The 17,700-nt window shown below is 41.7% G+C and overlaps 1 protein-coding gene across 11 annotated transcripts in view; it reads left to right on the forward strand.

Moving 5' to 3' along the window:
* The window catches only part of cep192 (centrosomal protein 192), a 228,056-nt gene that overhangs the window by 141,097 nt on the left and 69,259 nt on the right, over positions 1-17,700 (forward strand). For all 11 annotated transcript variants that reach the window (XM_072258457.1, XM_072258408.1, XM_072258373.1 and 8 more), the window contains 5 exons: positions 235-350; positions 1,294-1,476; positions 1,852-1,942; positions 4,517-4,696; positions 17,284-17,544. In XM_072258457.1, the coding sequence (XP_072114558.1) occupies positions 235-350; positions 1,294-1,476; positions 1,852-1,942; positions 4,517-4,696; positions 17,284-17,544 (831 nt within the window). The remainder of the gene's footprint in view (positions 1-234; positions 351-1,293; positions 1,477-1,851; positions 1,943-4,516; positions 4,697-17,283; positions 17,545-17,700) is intronic.

Below are 17,700 nucleotides of genomic sequence, written 5' to 3' on the forward strand. Positions count from 1 at the left end.
TGCTAATCCTTGTTACCAATTACAGATACGAACTTTAACCTTGCTTGGCCAAGTGCACACTAATAACAGGTCACTGTCAAAGTCCATGGCTTAAGTGTCTTAAGTTAAATTGTTTCTCTAATTTTCTGAAACCCTATTGGCATTGATCCATGTTATAAGAATTCCACTGTGGAAAATACAAATCCTGAAATAATCCCTTTTTTACTTGATCCATGAAATTTATTTTTCCTTTAGGCTGCCAAACCTGGCTTTTTTCTAGCACAGCCAGAAAATATACTCATTTGCCCTGGAGAAGAATCTGAGATAGTTGTTTCATATACTCCAAAGGATACACAGACTGAAATGCAAAGGTATAACTTTCAATCTTTTTTTGATACCACTGACATTCAAGCTGAGTTGCAAATTCACTTTGTTTCCATGCTTCTTTAGTACAGCTTCTGAATTGTGTAGACTTGAACCAATGGGTCAAATGTCACTGCAGCCACCTCCTTTAAAATCAATGGGTCTGTGTCATCAGGCCCCATCAATTTGTCTACCTTTATTTATGGAGCTTTCTCTTGTGCTTTATCCCTTGTATGTAGAATTTTTATGTTCCTTGTTATATGAAATTAACCTATTATTTCTAGAATTATTGATAATCTCCACAATGAAACAATATATAGAAAAATTTACAATGACAAAGTTGCATTTCGCTGGGTTCTGATGCACCAACTTGGGTAGTATTAATGTCCTAATAAAGGAAGACTTGCTTGAGTTTGTGGGGCACGAAATGTCCTTTATGCATCATTAGTCCAGTAACTTTGTAATTGATTCTCTCTTTGACGTGTCAGTATTTTTGAGTAAAAGATGAAAATGCTTAGTTACACATAGTGGAGAAAAAGAAATATTGCTTTATTTCAGTGATCTTTTTTAAGGAGGGTGAGGGGTTACCTTTACATACTTGTATCATTAAGGACCCAATGGATGGCCAGTTTTTTCCAGAGCAGGGAAGTCTAAAACTAGAGGAACTAATTTTAAGATGAGAAGGGACATACATAAAAACTGGTGGGTAGTTTCAATTCTCTGCTGTTAACTCTGATTTCAAGAGTTTACTTTCCTTTGATATTGCTTGTAACAAACATTAGCTGTTTTAAATGTATATTATCTACAGTATTTCACATTTTGAATTTGTAATTATTTTCATTCCACTAGTTATTTTTTTAACTCAGCTCTGTTTTTAAAATAATTGAACAAATTATAAATTATTTTTGAGGATAAAGTCATTGGAAATGCTAAGAATTGTTATCTTTTTAGCCATTTGGCTATTCTGGTTCAACCTTTTGGTCCCCAGTATGAAGTTGGCTTAAAAGGAGTGCTTTGGAAACCTGAATCCTATCAATCCATCTCTTCATCCGGAAGCTCCTCTTTGGAGATACCACCAATTCTGTCCAACAAGCAATTTATATCATGGGGAGGAGTTTCCCTCGGAAGGACAGTGTAAGTTCCATTCTCTGACTTCTCTGGTGAAAGATGCTGCCAAATAATGGTTATAAATGTTTATACCACTATTTCCAACTACATCAAGGTGATAGGGTAATTCCTATATTTTTAATATTTTTCGTAAGATAAGAGGTAGTTGTTGGGAAACTTTTGAGAGCTACCAGTTGCATTCCCTCCACCTACTTCCCTGTAATGTAGTCTCTATCATTAACTGCATCCTGATCTTCCTGCCACCCAACTACACTAACAGTAACCAATTAACCTACCAATCAGTATGTCATCCCACTTTCAATGAAATAGTTTTTAAAAAAAACACCTCTTCTAATTAACCAGTTTGCATATTTTCTCAGTGCACTGTTTTTCAACTTACAGTCATCAGAAACTTGTGCTTAGAAATAATTCTTCAACTGTTGCACAGCAGTTACGCCTGTTGATCAAAGGTCAAGATCAGGACTGCTTTCAGGTAAATGTTAATTCTAATTCTGTAATGTAATTTGCATATTGAAATCAAAAGTAATTACTATGCCCTAGAGATTCTGTTTCCAAGGAAATCAATTTTCAAACTCTCATATTTTGTTTTCATTGTCATTATAGATGATAACCTCTTGCCTTTGTGATTTTAAAATACTGGAAATAAATTGTGTGAGTTCATGCAGTGTATTTTCAATCTACTTTGTTAGAAAATTGATGCAGTTTGGAGGAAATTAGCGTGATTATCAAATCTATTTGGTCAGAATTCAGGAGCAAAATGTTCCTGTGAGGAACAAAGATCAGGATGACCAGGTTCAGGAATCTCAGATGATGAAAGATGTAAATTTAGTCAAAAATAAAATGGAAGCTTAAGTAAGGTTTAGGAAGCTGAAATCAGCAGGGACTTTGAGGAATATAAAGAAAGCAGGAGAAAAATTAGGACATCAGAAGAGCTATCTGGGACCATGAATTGCCATTGGCAAGTGTGCATTTTTTTTTAAAGGGAGCAAGGGAATGGTTTAGCTCCACTCAAAGGCAAGGTAATTTATTCCTGCAGCCAAAGGGAACAGTGAGGTAAATGAGCACTTTGCATCACTGTTCACCAAAGAGGTCAGGGAGGAGTATGATATTCTAAGGTATGTTGATGTAATGGAGGTGGTAGTGGTTTTGGGTCGCTTGAAGTTAGATAACTCCCTGGAGCTTGATGGGAACTATCCCAGGTTATTGAGGGAGGCAAGAGGAGACTGGGGCCTTAATGGAGACCTTTGTATCCTCATTAACTACAGCTAAGTTCCCAGCAGATTGGAAAATAATCAGTGTTGTTCATGTGTTTAAAAATGGCAATGGGGATAATCCAGCAAATTATAGAACATAGTCCAGGAACAGGCTCTTTAGCCCATTATGTTATCAAATGCCCAGTTAAATTAATCCCTTCTGCTTAGACCAGTGTCCAAATCCAAATCCTTCCATGGAAAGCCACAAAACAAAGAAACACCGTGGAATTTCTTTAAAGAAAAGCACCAAACCCCCAACGCACAAAAAAGAACAAATTGCAAATGGGGAAAAAAACAAGCTAAAAACACAGAATCCCACCTCCCAAAGTCATCAAAAGAGTCCAGGCATATTCAGTTTAACTCAGCTCAGTTCAGTCTAGCACTGTGTTGTTCATTAACGCAGGCTCTAGATCCAGTCTGCCCTGATCAAAATAGCAACAAAAACACATCATAACATGATCTATAGAGTCCAATCCACAAATCTGTGTTGATTAAACCTTGCCGAAGACCCAGGACTCCAGTACTCGCTCGCAGAGGAGAAGGAGAAAGAGACAATTTGAACGCAGGTAAATAATGCTGAACACCCACCTGCCTTCCACTCTTGTCCTTCGTAATTTTCAATCTTCCTCGATGCTTTAATCAGTGAGAAATGGAGCTGATCATGAGCTCATGCCCCACTTCCAGGCTTCTTGACCTTGAGGCCACACGCTTTGCTCAAAGCCTCTCTGAACTCCCCCTGAGACAGCAAGGTGCCAGATCTTTCAATTGGGCACAAAAGCACCACCAAACTATAGCTCACAGGCTTCAACAGTAGCAGGACCACATTTGAAAGAAAATGAAGACACAAAAACAGTGAGAGAAGTAATATTGTGTACTGTCTGAAGGATTTTGCTCTTGATCACGTTCACAAGTAGGGTGGTCTTCCCAGAGTAGAAGTGCCACATACTAGAGGGCTCAGGTTTAATATGAGAAGGGCAAAGTTTAAAATAAGTTTATGAGACAATGTTTTTTAAAGCACAAAGTGTAAAGCCAGTGGAGATGGTGGAAGCAGATACAATCACAAAGTCTGAGGTATATAGATAGGCCCAGAGTAGAAGTGCCACATACTAGAGGGCTCAGGTTTAATATGAGAAGGGCAAAGTTTAAAATAAGTTTATGAGACAATGTTTTTTAAAGCACAAAGTGTAAAGCCAGTGGAGATGGTGGAAGCAGATACAATCACAAAGTCTGAGGTATATAGATAGGCACATAAGCAAGTAGAAAAAGGAAGGAATATAAACCATGTTTAGGCCAGATTAGATTAAGTTACTTTGGCAATGTAATTCTGTCCCTATGCTGTGTTGCTCAATATTCATGAAGTATTTTTAGGAGTATTTGTCAAGACATTTTTGAATGTCTGAGCAACACACATAAAAGTTGCTGGTGAATGCAGCAGGCCAGGCAGCATCTCTAGGAAGAGGTACAGTCGACGTTTCGGGCTGAGACCCTTCGTCAGGACTAACTGAAAGAAGAACTAGTAAGAGATTTGAAAATGGGAGGGGGGGGAGATCCGAAATGATAGGAGAACACAGGAGGAGGAGGGATGGAGCCAAGAGCTGGACAGTTCATTGGCAGTTAGTCCTGACGAAGAGTCTTGGCCCGAAACGTCGACTGTACCTCTTCCTAGAGATGTTGCCTGGCCTGCTGTGTTCACCAGCAACTTTGATGTGTGTTGCTTGAAATTCCAGCATCTGTGAATTTCCTCATGTTTGAATGTCTGAGATTGAGTTTTAATTCAGATACTGTCTTTGTAGTTACAGAGCACATTTGGTCCTGAAGAACGGTTGATCGGCAACTGTGAATTGATGGTTTGTCCCAAAGAAGATGTCTGTGTGCATCTTTTGTTTGCACCAACAAGGGTTGCTTGTATGTTGGCAAGACTTGAAATTAAGCAATCAAGGATACGGTCAACTCAACCAGGAGTAAAATTCACAGTATGTATTTGGTGCCACATTAAGCATAACGAAGCAAACGATCGCTGGAAAATGGATTGTTCTAATGAATTTGTTCTTTTCTCTTGTTAAAGGTACTGATAATCCTAAATTGCTTCCCCTTTAGGTGCCAAAACTCAAGACTGCTTGATTTTGCTGATAGATGTAGGGTAGAAGATAACCCCATATAAAGACAAACTAGATGTGCCATGCCTAAATTGCACTGACAGAAAAAATGTGGAACCAATCCAAGTAATATGGAAATGAGCATGTTCAAAGATGTACAGGACTGAAACCACAGTAGCTGCCTCATTAAGTTCATGTCCTTTTACACAAATTGTTAGTTAAAGTCCTGTAACTTGTTCCTGTATTATAAGACCATTAAGATGTGGGAGCAAAATTAGGCGGTTTGACCCATCGAGTCTGCTCCACCATTCATTATTGCGGATCCATTTTTCCTTTCAGCCCTAATCTCCTACCTTCTCCCAGTATCCCTTCATGCCCTGACCAATCAGAATTTTATCAACTTCTGTCTTAAATATTTAAAAAGACTTGGCCTCCACAGCTGCTGTGGCAACGAATTCCACAGATTCACAACTCTGGCTAAAGAAATTCCTTCCCATCTCTGTTCTAAAAGGACGCCCCTCTATTTTGAGGCTGTGTCCTCTGGTCTGAGACTGTCCCACCATAGGAAACATACTCTCCACATCCACTCTATCGAAGTCTTTCATCATTTGATAGGTTTCAGTTAGGTTGTCCATATGTAGCTGCATTGTGTGACCCAAAATTTTGCTAAAAATCAACATGGTTGTGCCAGAATGGTAAACTCTGCAGATAGCCTACAAGTTAGAACTAGTTGTCTGGAGACATGGTACTGTAAACGCTTGGTCTCATTAATGTAGAGTAGGCCACATTGGGAGCATGGGTGTAGTAGATGAGGTTGGAGTAGGTGCATTGAATCTTTGCCTCACCTAGAAGAGCCATTTTGGTCCCTGGATAGTGGTGAAGGAGGAGATGTAGGAACAAGTGCTGCACTTCCTGCAGTTGCAGGGGAAAGTGCTGTTGGTGGGGGTGGGGTAAACGGAGAGGGAAGAGCAAACAGGAGTGTTACAGAGAGTAGACCCTACAGAAAGCAGAAAGAACTGGGGAGGATGAGTTACAGGTACTGGTTGTGGGATCCTGTATCAGCTGGTGGTATTGAAGGATGATGTTGAGACTGATACACTGAAAGGTAAAGGGAAATCGTATCTCTCTGTCCGAGGGGAGGGGTTGTGAGAGGCTACGTCCAGGAGGAAGTTTGAGAGAGGTCTCCATCGGTTGAAGGGAAGCCATGTTTGCTGAAGGGGGAGAACACTTCAGGTATCCTGGAGTGGAAGTCCTCATCTTGAGAGGAGATGTGGTGGAAACAAACTGAGGGGTTACATCTTTATAGGAGAGGAGAGAGTGTAGTTCACAGAGCAGCAAGAGTAGGTGAGTTTACGGTAAATGTCAGTGAGTAGAACTGAGAAAGAAGGAGATCCAGAAAAAGGAGGGTATTGAAAATGGTCCAAGTGAATTTGAGAGCAGGTTGGAAGTTGATCACGAAGATGATAAAATAGGTGAGTTGCAAATGGGTGTAAGAAGCAGTACCAATTATGTCATTGGTGTAATGGGGAAAAAGTTGAGAAATGGTGCCAGAGTTTTTGATGTAGTTAACAAAAAGACAGTTATAGCTGGGGCATATGCAAATGTCCATGGCTACACCTTTGATATGTAGGAAGTGACAGTAATCAAGTGAGAGGACCATAAGAGACACAAGCAAAATTAGGCCAGTCCACCCACTGAGCCTGCTCTGCCATTTCTTCATGGCTAATGGATTATCCCTCCCAACCCCTTTCTCCTCCCTTCATGCCCTGACTAGCTAATTAGCTATCAAACTTCACTTTAAATATACTCAATGACTTGACTTCCACAGCTGCCAATGACAATGAATTCCACACATTCACCACCCTCTGGCTAAAGAAATTCCTTCTTATCTGTTATAAATGGACATCCCTCTATTCTGAAACTGTGCCCTCTGGTCTTAAACGCACCCACTATAGGAAGCATCTTCTCCACATTCATTCTATCAAGACCTTACATTATTCTCTAGGTTTCAACGAGATCCTTCCTCATTCTGCTAAACTCCTGCATTAACTGACTCAGAGCCATCAAATGCTCATCATACATTCATATGATGTACTGACGAAGGGTCTCGGCCGGAAACGTCGACTGTACCTCTTCCGAGAGATGCTGCCTGGCCTGCTGCGTTCACCAGCAACTTCGATGTGTGTTGCTTGAATTTCCAGCACCTGCAGAATTCCTCGTGTTTACCTCATCATACATTAACACTTTCCTTCCCACAATCATTTTCGTGAACCTCCTCTGGACACTTTCCAATGCCTGCGTATCTTTTCTTAGATCAGGAGCCCCAAAACTGCTCACAATATAGTGCTTTATAAGGCCTCAGCATCACATTGTTGCTCTTATATTCGAGTCCTCTCAAATGAATACAAACATTGCATTTGCCTTCCTTACCACTGACTCAACCTGCAAGTTAACCTGCACAAGAACTCCCAAGTCACTTTGCACCTGATTTTTGAATCTTTTCCCCCATTCAGAAAATAGTCTAGTCCTTTATTTCTTCTGTCAAAGAGCATGACCATACGCTTCCCTATACTATATTCCATCTGCCACTTCTTTGCCCGTTCTCCCAATCTGTCCAAGTCCTTCTGCAAATCTCCTACTTCCTCAACTCTACCTGCCCTCCACTTATCTTTGTATTGTCTCCAAACTTCACCACAAAGCCATCAATTCTGTCATCCAAATCATTGATATATAATGAGAAAAGTAGTCCCAATCCGGATCTCTGCAGAACACCACTAGTCACTGGCAGCCAACCAGAACAGGCTGCCTTTATTCCCACTCTTTGCCTCTCGCCTGTCAGCCAATCTCCATGCTAGTAGTATCTTTCCTGTAATTCCATAGGTTCTTATTTTGTTAAGTAGCCTCATGCAGCAACTTGTCAAAGGCCTTCTGAAATTCCAAGAAAATAACATCCACTGACTCTCCTTTGTTTATCCTGCCTGTTATTTCATCAAAGAATTCCAACAGATTTGTCAGGCAAGATTTCCCCGAAGGAAACTATGCTGACTTTGGCTTACATTTATCATGCGTCTCCAAGTATCTGAAACCTCATCCGTAATCATGGACTCCCACATCTTCCCAACCACTGAAGTCAGGCTAGCTGTCCTAAAACTTCCTTTCTTCTGCTTTCCTCCCTTTCTTCTTCAAGAGTGGAGTAACATTTGCAATTTTCCAGTCCTCTGGAATCATTCCAGAATCCAGTGATGCCTTCACATCTCTTCAGCTACCTCATTCAGAACCTTGTGATTTAGTTCCATTTGGTCCGGGCAGGAAGGAAGGCATAGGTGGTGGTGTGGCTCTACTGGTAAGAGAAGGAATTACATCTTTAGAAAGAGGTGACATCGGGTCAGAGAAAGTGGGTGGAGCTAAGAAAGTAGAAGGGTAAAAAAAACATTATGGGAATCATAGAAAGGCCTCCAAATAGTAGCCAAGATGTGCGGTTCAGATTGCAAAGGGGGCTGGAAAGACTAATGTCACATTTGTAATGGGGGACTTCAATATGCAAGGGAATTGGGAAAATTATCTTGATATCAGATTGCAAGAGAGAATTTGTTGAATGCCTATGGGGATGGCTTTTTACAGCAGCTTGTGCTTGAGCTTACTTGGGGAAAGGCTATCTTAGATTGGGTGTTGTGTAATAATCTAGATTTTATTAGCTTAATGTAGATGACCCCTAAGGAGTCAGTGATCATAATATGATTGAATTCATACTGCAATTTGAGAGGGAGAAGCCTAAGTCTCATATATCAGTATCGCAATAACAGAAATTACAGAGGCATGAGAGAGGAGCTTGTCCAAGTGGATTGGAGGGGGATACTGGTGGTGATGGTGGCAGAACAGAGGTGGCTGAAGTTTCTGGGAATAGTTCACAAGATACAGGATAGATATGTCCCACAGAAGAAGTTGTTTTCAAATGGCAGGGCTGACAAGGGAAGTTAGGGACTGCATAAAAGCCGAGGAAAGGGCATATATGGTAGCAAAAGTGAGTGGGAAGTTGGATGATGGGAAGTTTTTAAAATGGAGGACAAAGAAATGGCAGATGAACTTAAATACTTCGCTTTGGTATTTATTACAGAAGACACAAGCTGTATGCCAGAAGTTGGTGAGTGTCAGGGAGCAGGAGTGAGTGCCATTGCTATTACAAAGGAAAAAGTGCTGGCAAACTGAAAGGTCACCTGGACCAGAGGGACTACATCCCAGAGTCCTAAAGAAGGTTGCTGAAGAGATAATGGATGCATTGGTCGTGATCTTTCAAGAATCACTTGATTCTGACTAGGTCCTGGAGGACTGTTATTACACTCTTTAAGGGAGGATAACAAAAGAAAGGAAATTATAGGCCAGTTAGCCTAACTCAGTGGTTGGAAAAGTGTTGGAGTCTTATTATTAAGGATGATGTTTTGGGGTACTTGGAGACTAATAAGTCAAAATCAGCATGGTTTCTGTGAAGGGAAATCTTGCCTGATAAATCTAATAGAATTCTTCGAGGAAGTAACAAGCAGGGTAGATGAAGAAGAGGCAGTGGGTGTCATTTACTTGGATTTTCAGAAGGCATTTAATGAGGTACCACATATGAGGCTGTTTTTAACAAGATAAAATCCTATGGCATTACAGGAAAGATACTGGCATGGATAGAGGAATGGCTGACAGACAGGAGGCAGCGATTGGGAATAAAGGGGGCCTTTTTTGGTTGGCTGCCAGTGACTTCAGGTGTTCCTCAGGGGTCAGAATCGGGACCGCCACTTTTCACATTGTTTGTCAATGATTTGGATAATGAAATTGATGGCTTTGTGGAAAAAGTTTGTGGATGATACGAAGATAGGTGGAGGGGTAGGTAGTGCTGAGGAAGCAATGCGATTGCAGCAGGTCTTGGACAAATTGGAAGAATGGGCAAAGAAGTGGCAATTGGGAAACGTATGATAATGCATTTCGGTAAAAGAAATAGAAGTGTAGACTATTTAAAAGGAGAGAAAATTCAAACATTAAAGATGCAAAGGGACTTAGCAGTCCCCATGCAGGACTCCCAGAAGGTTAATTTTTGGCTGAGTCTGTGGTTAAAAAAAAAAGACACATGCAATTTTGGCATTTATTTCAAGGGGAATAGAATATAAAAACAAGGAGGTAATGCTGAAGCTTTATAAGGCACTAGTCAGGCCGCACTTGGACAACAGTTTTGGGCCCCATATCTCAGAAAGGATGTCATTGGAGAGGAGGTTCACAAGGATGATTCTGGGAATGAAGGGGTTAACATATGAGTGTCTGGCAGCTTTGGGCCAGTACTGACCAGAATTTAGAAGAATGTGTGGGGATCTCATTGAAACAGATAAGGAGGATGTGGAGAGGACGTTTCCTCTGGTGGGGGTATCCAGAACAAGAAGGCATAGCCTCAAAATTGAAGGGCAGCCTTTTGGAAAAGAAGTAAGGAGGAAATTTTTTTAGCCAAATATTGTTGAATCTGTGGAATGCTGTGCCACAGACTGCGGTGGAGGCCAAGTCCATGGGTATATTTAAAGCAGAAGTCGATAGTTTCCTGATTGGTCAGGGCATCAAGGGATATGGTGAGGGGGCAGGTGTATGGAGTTGAATGGGATCTGGGAGCAGCCATGATGAAATGGTGGAGCAAGCTCGATGGGCTGAATGGTATAGTTCCACTCCTACGTCAGGTGACTTGTCTACGTTCAGTTTTGCTGGCACCTTCTCCTTAGTAATAGCAATTATGCTTCTGCCCCTGACACTCGAGTTTCTGGCATACTGTTAGTGTCTTCCACAGTGAAATGTACTTACACATATGTCTTTATCTTTTCTCTTTCAAACTGCAGGGTGAAGTCAATCAGAATCAGGTTTATTATCACCGGCATGTGATGTGACATTTGTTAATTTAGCAAAAGCAGTTCAAAACTATACACAATCTAGCAGAGAAAAAATAATTAAAAATAATAATAATAAAAAGCGAGCAAATCAATTATGTATATTGAATAGATTTTTAAAAACACGCAAAAACAGAATACTGTATATCTTTTAAAAAAGTGAGGTAGTGTCCTAAGATTCAGTGTCCATTTAGGAATCTGATGGCAGAGGGAAAGAATCTGTTCCTGAATCGCTGAGTGTGTGCGTTCAGGCTTCTGTACCTCCCACCTGATGGTAACAGTGAGAAAAGGGCATGCCCTGGGTGCTGGAGATCCTTAATAATGGATGCTATCTTTCTGAGACACCACTCCTTGAAGATGTCCTGGGTACTTTGTAGGCTAGTACCCAAGATAGAGCTGACTGAATTTGCAACCCTCTGCAGCTCCTTTCAGTCCTGTGCAATAGCCCCTCCATACAAGACAGTGATGTAGCCTGTCAGAGTGCTCTCCACGGTACAACTGTAGAGTTTTTGAGTGTATTTGTTGACATGCCAAATCTCTTCAAACTCCTAATAAAGAGTAGCCGCTGTTTTGCCTTATTTATAACTACATCGATATGTTGGGACCAGGTTAGATCCTCAGAGATCCTGATACCCAGGAACTTGAAACTGCTCACTCTCTCCACTTCTGATCCCTCTATGAGGGTTGGTATGTGTTCCTTCGTCTTACCCTTCCTGAACAATCAGCTCTTTCGTCTTACCGATATTGAGTGCCAGGTTGTTGTTGCGGGACCACTCCACTAGTTGGCATATTTCACTCCTGTATGCCCTCTCATCACCACCTGAGATTCTACCAACAATGGTTATATCGTCAGCAAATTTATAAGATGGTATTTGAGCTATGCCTAGCCACACAGTCATGGGTATGCAGAGAGTAGAGCAGTGAGCTAAACACACACCCAGTGTTGATTGTGAACAAGGAGGATTTATTATCACCAATCCGCACAGATTGTGGTCTTCCAGTTAGGAAGTCGAAGATCCAATTGTAGAGGAAGGTATGGAGGCCTAAGTTCTGCAAGTTCTCAATCAGGATTGTGGGATTGATGGTATTAAATGCTGAGCTATGGTCGATGAACAGCATCCTGATGTAGGTGTTTGTGTTGTCCAGGTGGTCAAAAGCCGTGTGGAGATCCACTGAGATTGCGTCTGCCGTTGACCTATTGTGGCAATGGGCAAAATGCAATGGGTCCAGGTCCTTGCTGAGGCAGGAGTTCAGTCTAGTCAAGAGTTTCATCACTGTTGATGTGAGTGTTACCGGACAATAGTCATTAAGACAGCCCACATTATTCTTTGGAGGCACTGGTATAATTGTTGCCTTTTTGAAGCAAGTGGGAACTTCCTCCCATAACAGTGAGAGGTTGAAAATATCCTTGAAAAATCCTGCTAGTTGTTTGGCACGGGTTTTCAGAGCCTTGCCAGGTGCTCCATCAGGACCTTGCGAGGGTTCACTCTCTTTAAAGACAGCCTAACATCAGCCTTTGAGATGGAGATCACAAGGTCATCAGGTGCAGCAGGGATCTTCACAGCTGTAGTTGTGTTCTCCCTTTCAAAGCGTGCATAGAAGGTGTTGAGTTCAGCTGGTAGTGAAGCATCGCTGCCATTCATGCTATCATGATCATTGTCTGTGAAGGGTTCCTTTACCTCAAACTCCCTAATGAAACCTGGTTCATTATACAACATCCAATCCAGAATTGCCTTTCACCTAGTGGGCTCAATCACAAACTCCTTCTTAAAAACCCATCCCGTAGGCATACTACAAACTCCTCTTGTGATCCAACACCAATCTAATTTTCCCTATCTACAGTGGCATGCAAAAGTTTGGGCACCCCGGTCAAAATTTCTGTTACTGTGAAGAGCTAAGTGAGTAAAAGATGAACTGATTTCCAAAAGGCATAAAGTTAAAGATGACACACTTCTTTAATATTTTAAGAAAACTTTTATTTCCATCTTTTACAGTTTCAAAATAACAAAAAAGGAAAAGGGCCCGAAGCAAAAATTTGGGCACCCTGCATGGCAGTACTTAGTAACACCCCCTTTGGCAAGTATCACAGCTTGTAAACGCTTTCTGTAGCCAGCCAAGAGTCTTTCAATTCATGTTTGGGGGATTTTCGCCCATTCTTCCTTGCAAAAGGCTTCTAGTTCTGTGAGATTCTTGGGCCGTTTTGCATGCACTGCTCTTTTGAGGTCTATCCACAGATTCTCAATGATGTTTAGGTCGGGAGACTATGAGGGCCATGGCAAAACCTTCAGTCTGCGCCTCGAGGTAGTCCATTGTGGATCTTGAGGTGTGTTTAGGATCATTGTCCTGTTGTAGAAGCCATCCTCTTTTCATCTTCGGCTTTTTTTTTTACAGGCGGTGTGATGCTTGCTTCCTGAATTTGCTGGTATTTAATTGAATTCATTCTTCCCTCTACCAGTAAATGTTCCCCATGCCACTGGCTGCAACATAAGCCCAAAGCATGATCGATCCACCCCTGTGTGCTTAACAGTTGGAGTGGTGTTCTTTTCATGAAATTCTGCACCCTTTTTTCTCCAAAAATACCTTTGCTCATTGCAGCCAAAAAGTTCTATTTTAACTTCATCAGACAAACAGGACTTGTTTCTAAAATGCATCAGGCTTGTTTAGATGTTCCTTTGAACCTTTTGAATAGAACTTTTTGGCCGCAATGAGCAAAGGTATGTTTGGAGAAAAAAAAGTGCAGAATTTCATGAAAAGAACACCTCTCCAGCTGTTAAGCACACAAGAGTGGATCGATCATGCTTTGGGCTTGTGTTGCAGCCAGTGGCACTGGGAATATTTACTGGTAGAGGGAAGACTGAATTCAACTAAATACCAGCAAATTCAGGAAGCAAGCATCACACCACATCGCCTGTTTAAAATAAAAACGCCGAAGGTGAAAAGAGGATGGCTTCTACAACAGGATAATGATCCTAAACACACCTCAAAATCCACAATGGACTACCTCAAGAGGCGCGAGCTGAAGGTTTTGCCATGGCCCTCACAGTCCCCCGATCTAAACATCATCGAAAATCTGTGGATAGACCTCAAAAGAGCAGTGCATGCAAGACAGCCCAAGAATCTCACAGAACTAGAAGCCTTTTGCCAGGAAGAATGGGCGAAAATCCCCCAAACAGGAATTGAAAGACTCTTAGCTGACTACAAAAAGTGTTTACAAGCTGTGATACTTGCCAAAGAGGGGTGTTACTAAGTACTGAGTGCAGGGTGCCCAAACTTTTGCTTCAGGCCCTTTTCCTTTTTCATTATTTTGAAACTAAAAGATGGAAATAAAAAAGTTTTCTTGCTTAAAATATTAAAGCAAGGTGTCATCTTTAACTTTATGCTTTTTGGAAATAAGTTCATGTTTTACTGCTTAGCTATTCACAGTAACAGAAATTTTGACCGGGGTGCCCAAACTTTTGCATGCCACTGTACTTGCGTATTGAAATCTCCCATGACTATCATAACATTGTCCTTTTGACAAACCTATTCTATTTCCCGTTGCAATCTTTATCCCACCTCCTGGCTACTGTTCAGGCGCCTGTATGTAAGTCCAATCAGGGCCTTTTTACCCTTGCAGTTTCTTAAATCTACCCACAAGGATTTTACATCTTTGCATCTTATGGTATATCACCTCTTTCTCAAGATTTGATTTCATTTTTTTTTACCAGCAGAGCCACCCCACCCCGTCTGCCTATCCTTTCGTGTGTGTATCCTTGTGCTACGAGATCATCTACCTTATTTTGTACTGTGTGCATTCAAATATAACACCTTCAGTCTTGTATTCACCATCCTTTACAACTTTGACCCCAAGTTACACTTCAACTCATCACACTGACTGAATTTTTGCCCTATCATCTGCTTGTCTTTCCTCACAGTCTCACTACACACTGCATCAGCTTGTATACTAACACTCTCATCCTCAGCTCAATCATTCCAGTTTCCATCCTTCTGCCAACTTTGTTTAAGCCCTGCAGGTCTTGCATACTTTCCCCAGAAGAGATCCTAGTGATCCAGAAATCTGCAACCCTGCCCCCTACACTAGTTCTTCAGCCACTCACTCATCTATACTATAATCCTATTCCTGCCCTGATTAGCACGTGGCACTAGGGGTAACTCAGTGATTACTACCTTAGAGATCCTGCTCTTCAGCCACTTCCCTAACTCCTGTACTCATTGCACAGGACTTCTTTCTGCTTTCTACCTGCCATTGCTACCTCTGTGCACCACAACCTTTGTCTGCTTACACTCCCTCTTCAGAATCTTCTGCAACCACTCTGAGACAGTCCTGGGAGGCAGCAAATATTCCAGTTTCTGTTTTGCACCCACAGCATCTGCTATCTGTCCTCCTTACACTATCATTCTGCCTCAATTTAACCTTCCCTACTGAGCCTCGGAGCTGGCCACAGTGCCACTGGCCTAGCTGCTGCTGCTGTGCCCTAATAGGTCATTTACCTCCCCTGTTCCTCAACAATATCCAAAAAGGTATACTTGCTGCTGAGGGGAATAACCACAGGGCAACCTTGCACTGACTGCTTACTCCCCTTACTTCTGCTGTCAGAAGCCTGCACTCAGGGCGTGACCATCTCATTCAACTTTTTGTGTATTAGGTTTTCAGCCTCTTAATTAGTCCTGAGTGCATCCAACTGCAGTTGGACCATAAGACACAGGAGCAGAATTAGGCCATTCAGCCCATCTAGTCTGCTCCACCACACCATCATGGCTGATCCCGGATCCCATTCCACCCCATACGCCTGCCTTCTCATCATATCCTTTGATGCCCTGACCGATCAGGAAATTATCAACTTCTACCTTAAATATACCCATAGACTTGGCCTCCACCGCTGTCTGTGGTAGAACAATTCACAGATTCACTTCTCTTTGGCTAAAACAATTCCTCCTTACCTCTGTTCTAAAAGGTCACCCCTCAATCTTGAGGGCTGTGCCTCTAGTCCTGGATACCCCACCATACGAAACATCCTCTCCACATCCACCTTATCTAGTCCTTTCAACATTCGGTAGGTTTCAAAATTTATTATTCTAAATTCCAGTGAGTACAGGCCCTAAACTGTTGACAATACTTGACCTTGTCAGGAGATGAAATTGGGTGCACTTCCTGCAGATATGGTCATCAGGGAGACTGTTGTACACCTTATCTTCGTTATATGTGGGGGATACGTTCCTCGAAGTTGATGCATAATGTGAATAATTATTTAAATGGAGAAAATAGGGATGTGTTCCAGAGGGCTTCCTAAATATGTTTTATCTGTCATTTATTCACATTTACATACCAATACAACACAAAAGCAGTACAAGACAACATTTGTATTATATTTGATCAATTTAAGGTAATTTTCGGTGTAATAAATCATAGAAAGTTAACATCCTAGGGTGTACAGTACTCACCAACAGTGGTAGGTGTGTTCGCTCTGGGAGATGAGTGGTTGTTGTGGTGTCGGGCAGCTCTACATGGATAAGGTGGATAGTTGTGGTCGTCAGGATCATATCAAGCACAGCAAGGGGTGAAGGAAGACTCTCAGAACTCTTGGAACTGCCGGCAAGTGTTCCAACTTCCACCATTCCCTCACCGTGGTAAACTCCTGGGAATTTAAAAATCGTCTGTTGCTTGCAGCATCCAAGAGATAGTTTGCCATAAAAAAAATACGTACACTTTGAATGTGGTTTACACCTTGGTCGAGTGGTTGAATCAGCGATGTTGTGTTAGGTGGCAGGAAACGCACTGTTATGTTAGGATGAATGCTGTCCAAATGTTTAGGATGGGCTGGCGCATTGTCAAGCAACAAAAGAACTTTAAAGGCAAGATTCTGTTCCCGGCAGTAGCGTCCCAGAGCTGTGTTACCTTCAGCTGATGCCGCGCTGTTTATAATTTCCAACTTTTTTTCAAGTGTTAAAGCGGTTCTCTGCCGCGCAGTTGACAGCCCAGGATGTGACATCGGATGCTTAGGAGGCATAGTTAAATATTTCAAGTGCAAAATCACTGCACCGTAGGTAAAACCAGCAAAAATTTAAGATTGCACATCCACACCTGGCCAAAACCAATGTGAGACTGGCGGAAGTGAAATTGTGAGGCGCAAACTTGACTTGTATTGGCAAGAAAGCAGTGCTCCTCGCATAACTGTGAGATTTGGACGAGACGTTGGTAGAAATAGGTTCCTCGCATAACTATGAATCCGCATAGTCTGAAGGCGCATATAACGAGGATAGGGTGTATACCTTGAAATCCTGCATCTCAGAGGAGGCGCGTTTCAACTGCCTGAATTAACTTGTTGGCCTTGTAACTTCTGAAACTTCAGTTCTAGCCTGTGCCTGTATTTACTGAAGCCTGTTGAGCCAAGGCCTGACCTCTCAACATTAGCCTACTCACATAATGGCCATAAAGTATGAGAAGCTGCAGGGGATCTTTGGCTAGGGTGACTAGCTTGTGATCAATGCAGAACATAGTTTGTATGGTACAGAAAGATTGAAGTTTAATTACACTAATGTTAAAGCTTTTGTTTCTTCCAGATTCCACTTTCAGGTTATGGAGGAACAAGCAACATTATACTGGAAGATATCAAAAAAATTTCAGGCAGTTATGTGCTGAATTTAAATGATATGGTACCAGACAAAGTGAGCAAGATCAGTTTCTATATGAGAAATACAGGTTCTCGAGCTGCCTATGTCAAGGCAGTTTGTTTCAAAGATTCACTGATAAAAAATATTATGAATACCCAAGTTATGAAAATTTCTCCAGCTCAGTTTGTACTCAGGGAACGGACTCGACAGGTAAGAGTGGTTTCTTAACATCCATAACTTATTTATGATGTAGCAGAATCTATTCTAATGTTGCTGATCAGCTTTTACAGATACTGTTCTCCCCTTCTCAGAGCAATTTGTCATGCAAACTTAGCTGCCTTTTTGAACATTTTTTTCAGTTGAAGC

The sequence above is a fragment of the Mobula birostris genome, chromosome 1 (assembly GCF_030028105.1).
Source record: "Mobula birostris isolate sMobBir1 chromosome 1, sMobBir1.hap1, whole genome shotgun sequence".
NCBI classification, from domain to species: domain Eukaryota; kingdom Metazoa; phylum Chordata; class Chondrichthyes; order Myliobatiformes; family Myliobatidae; genus Mobula; species Mobula birostris.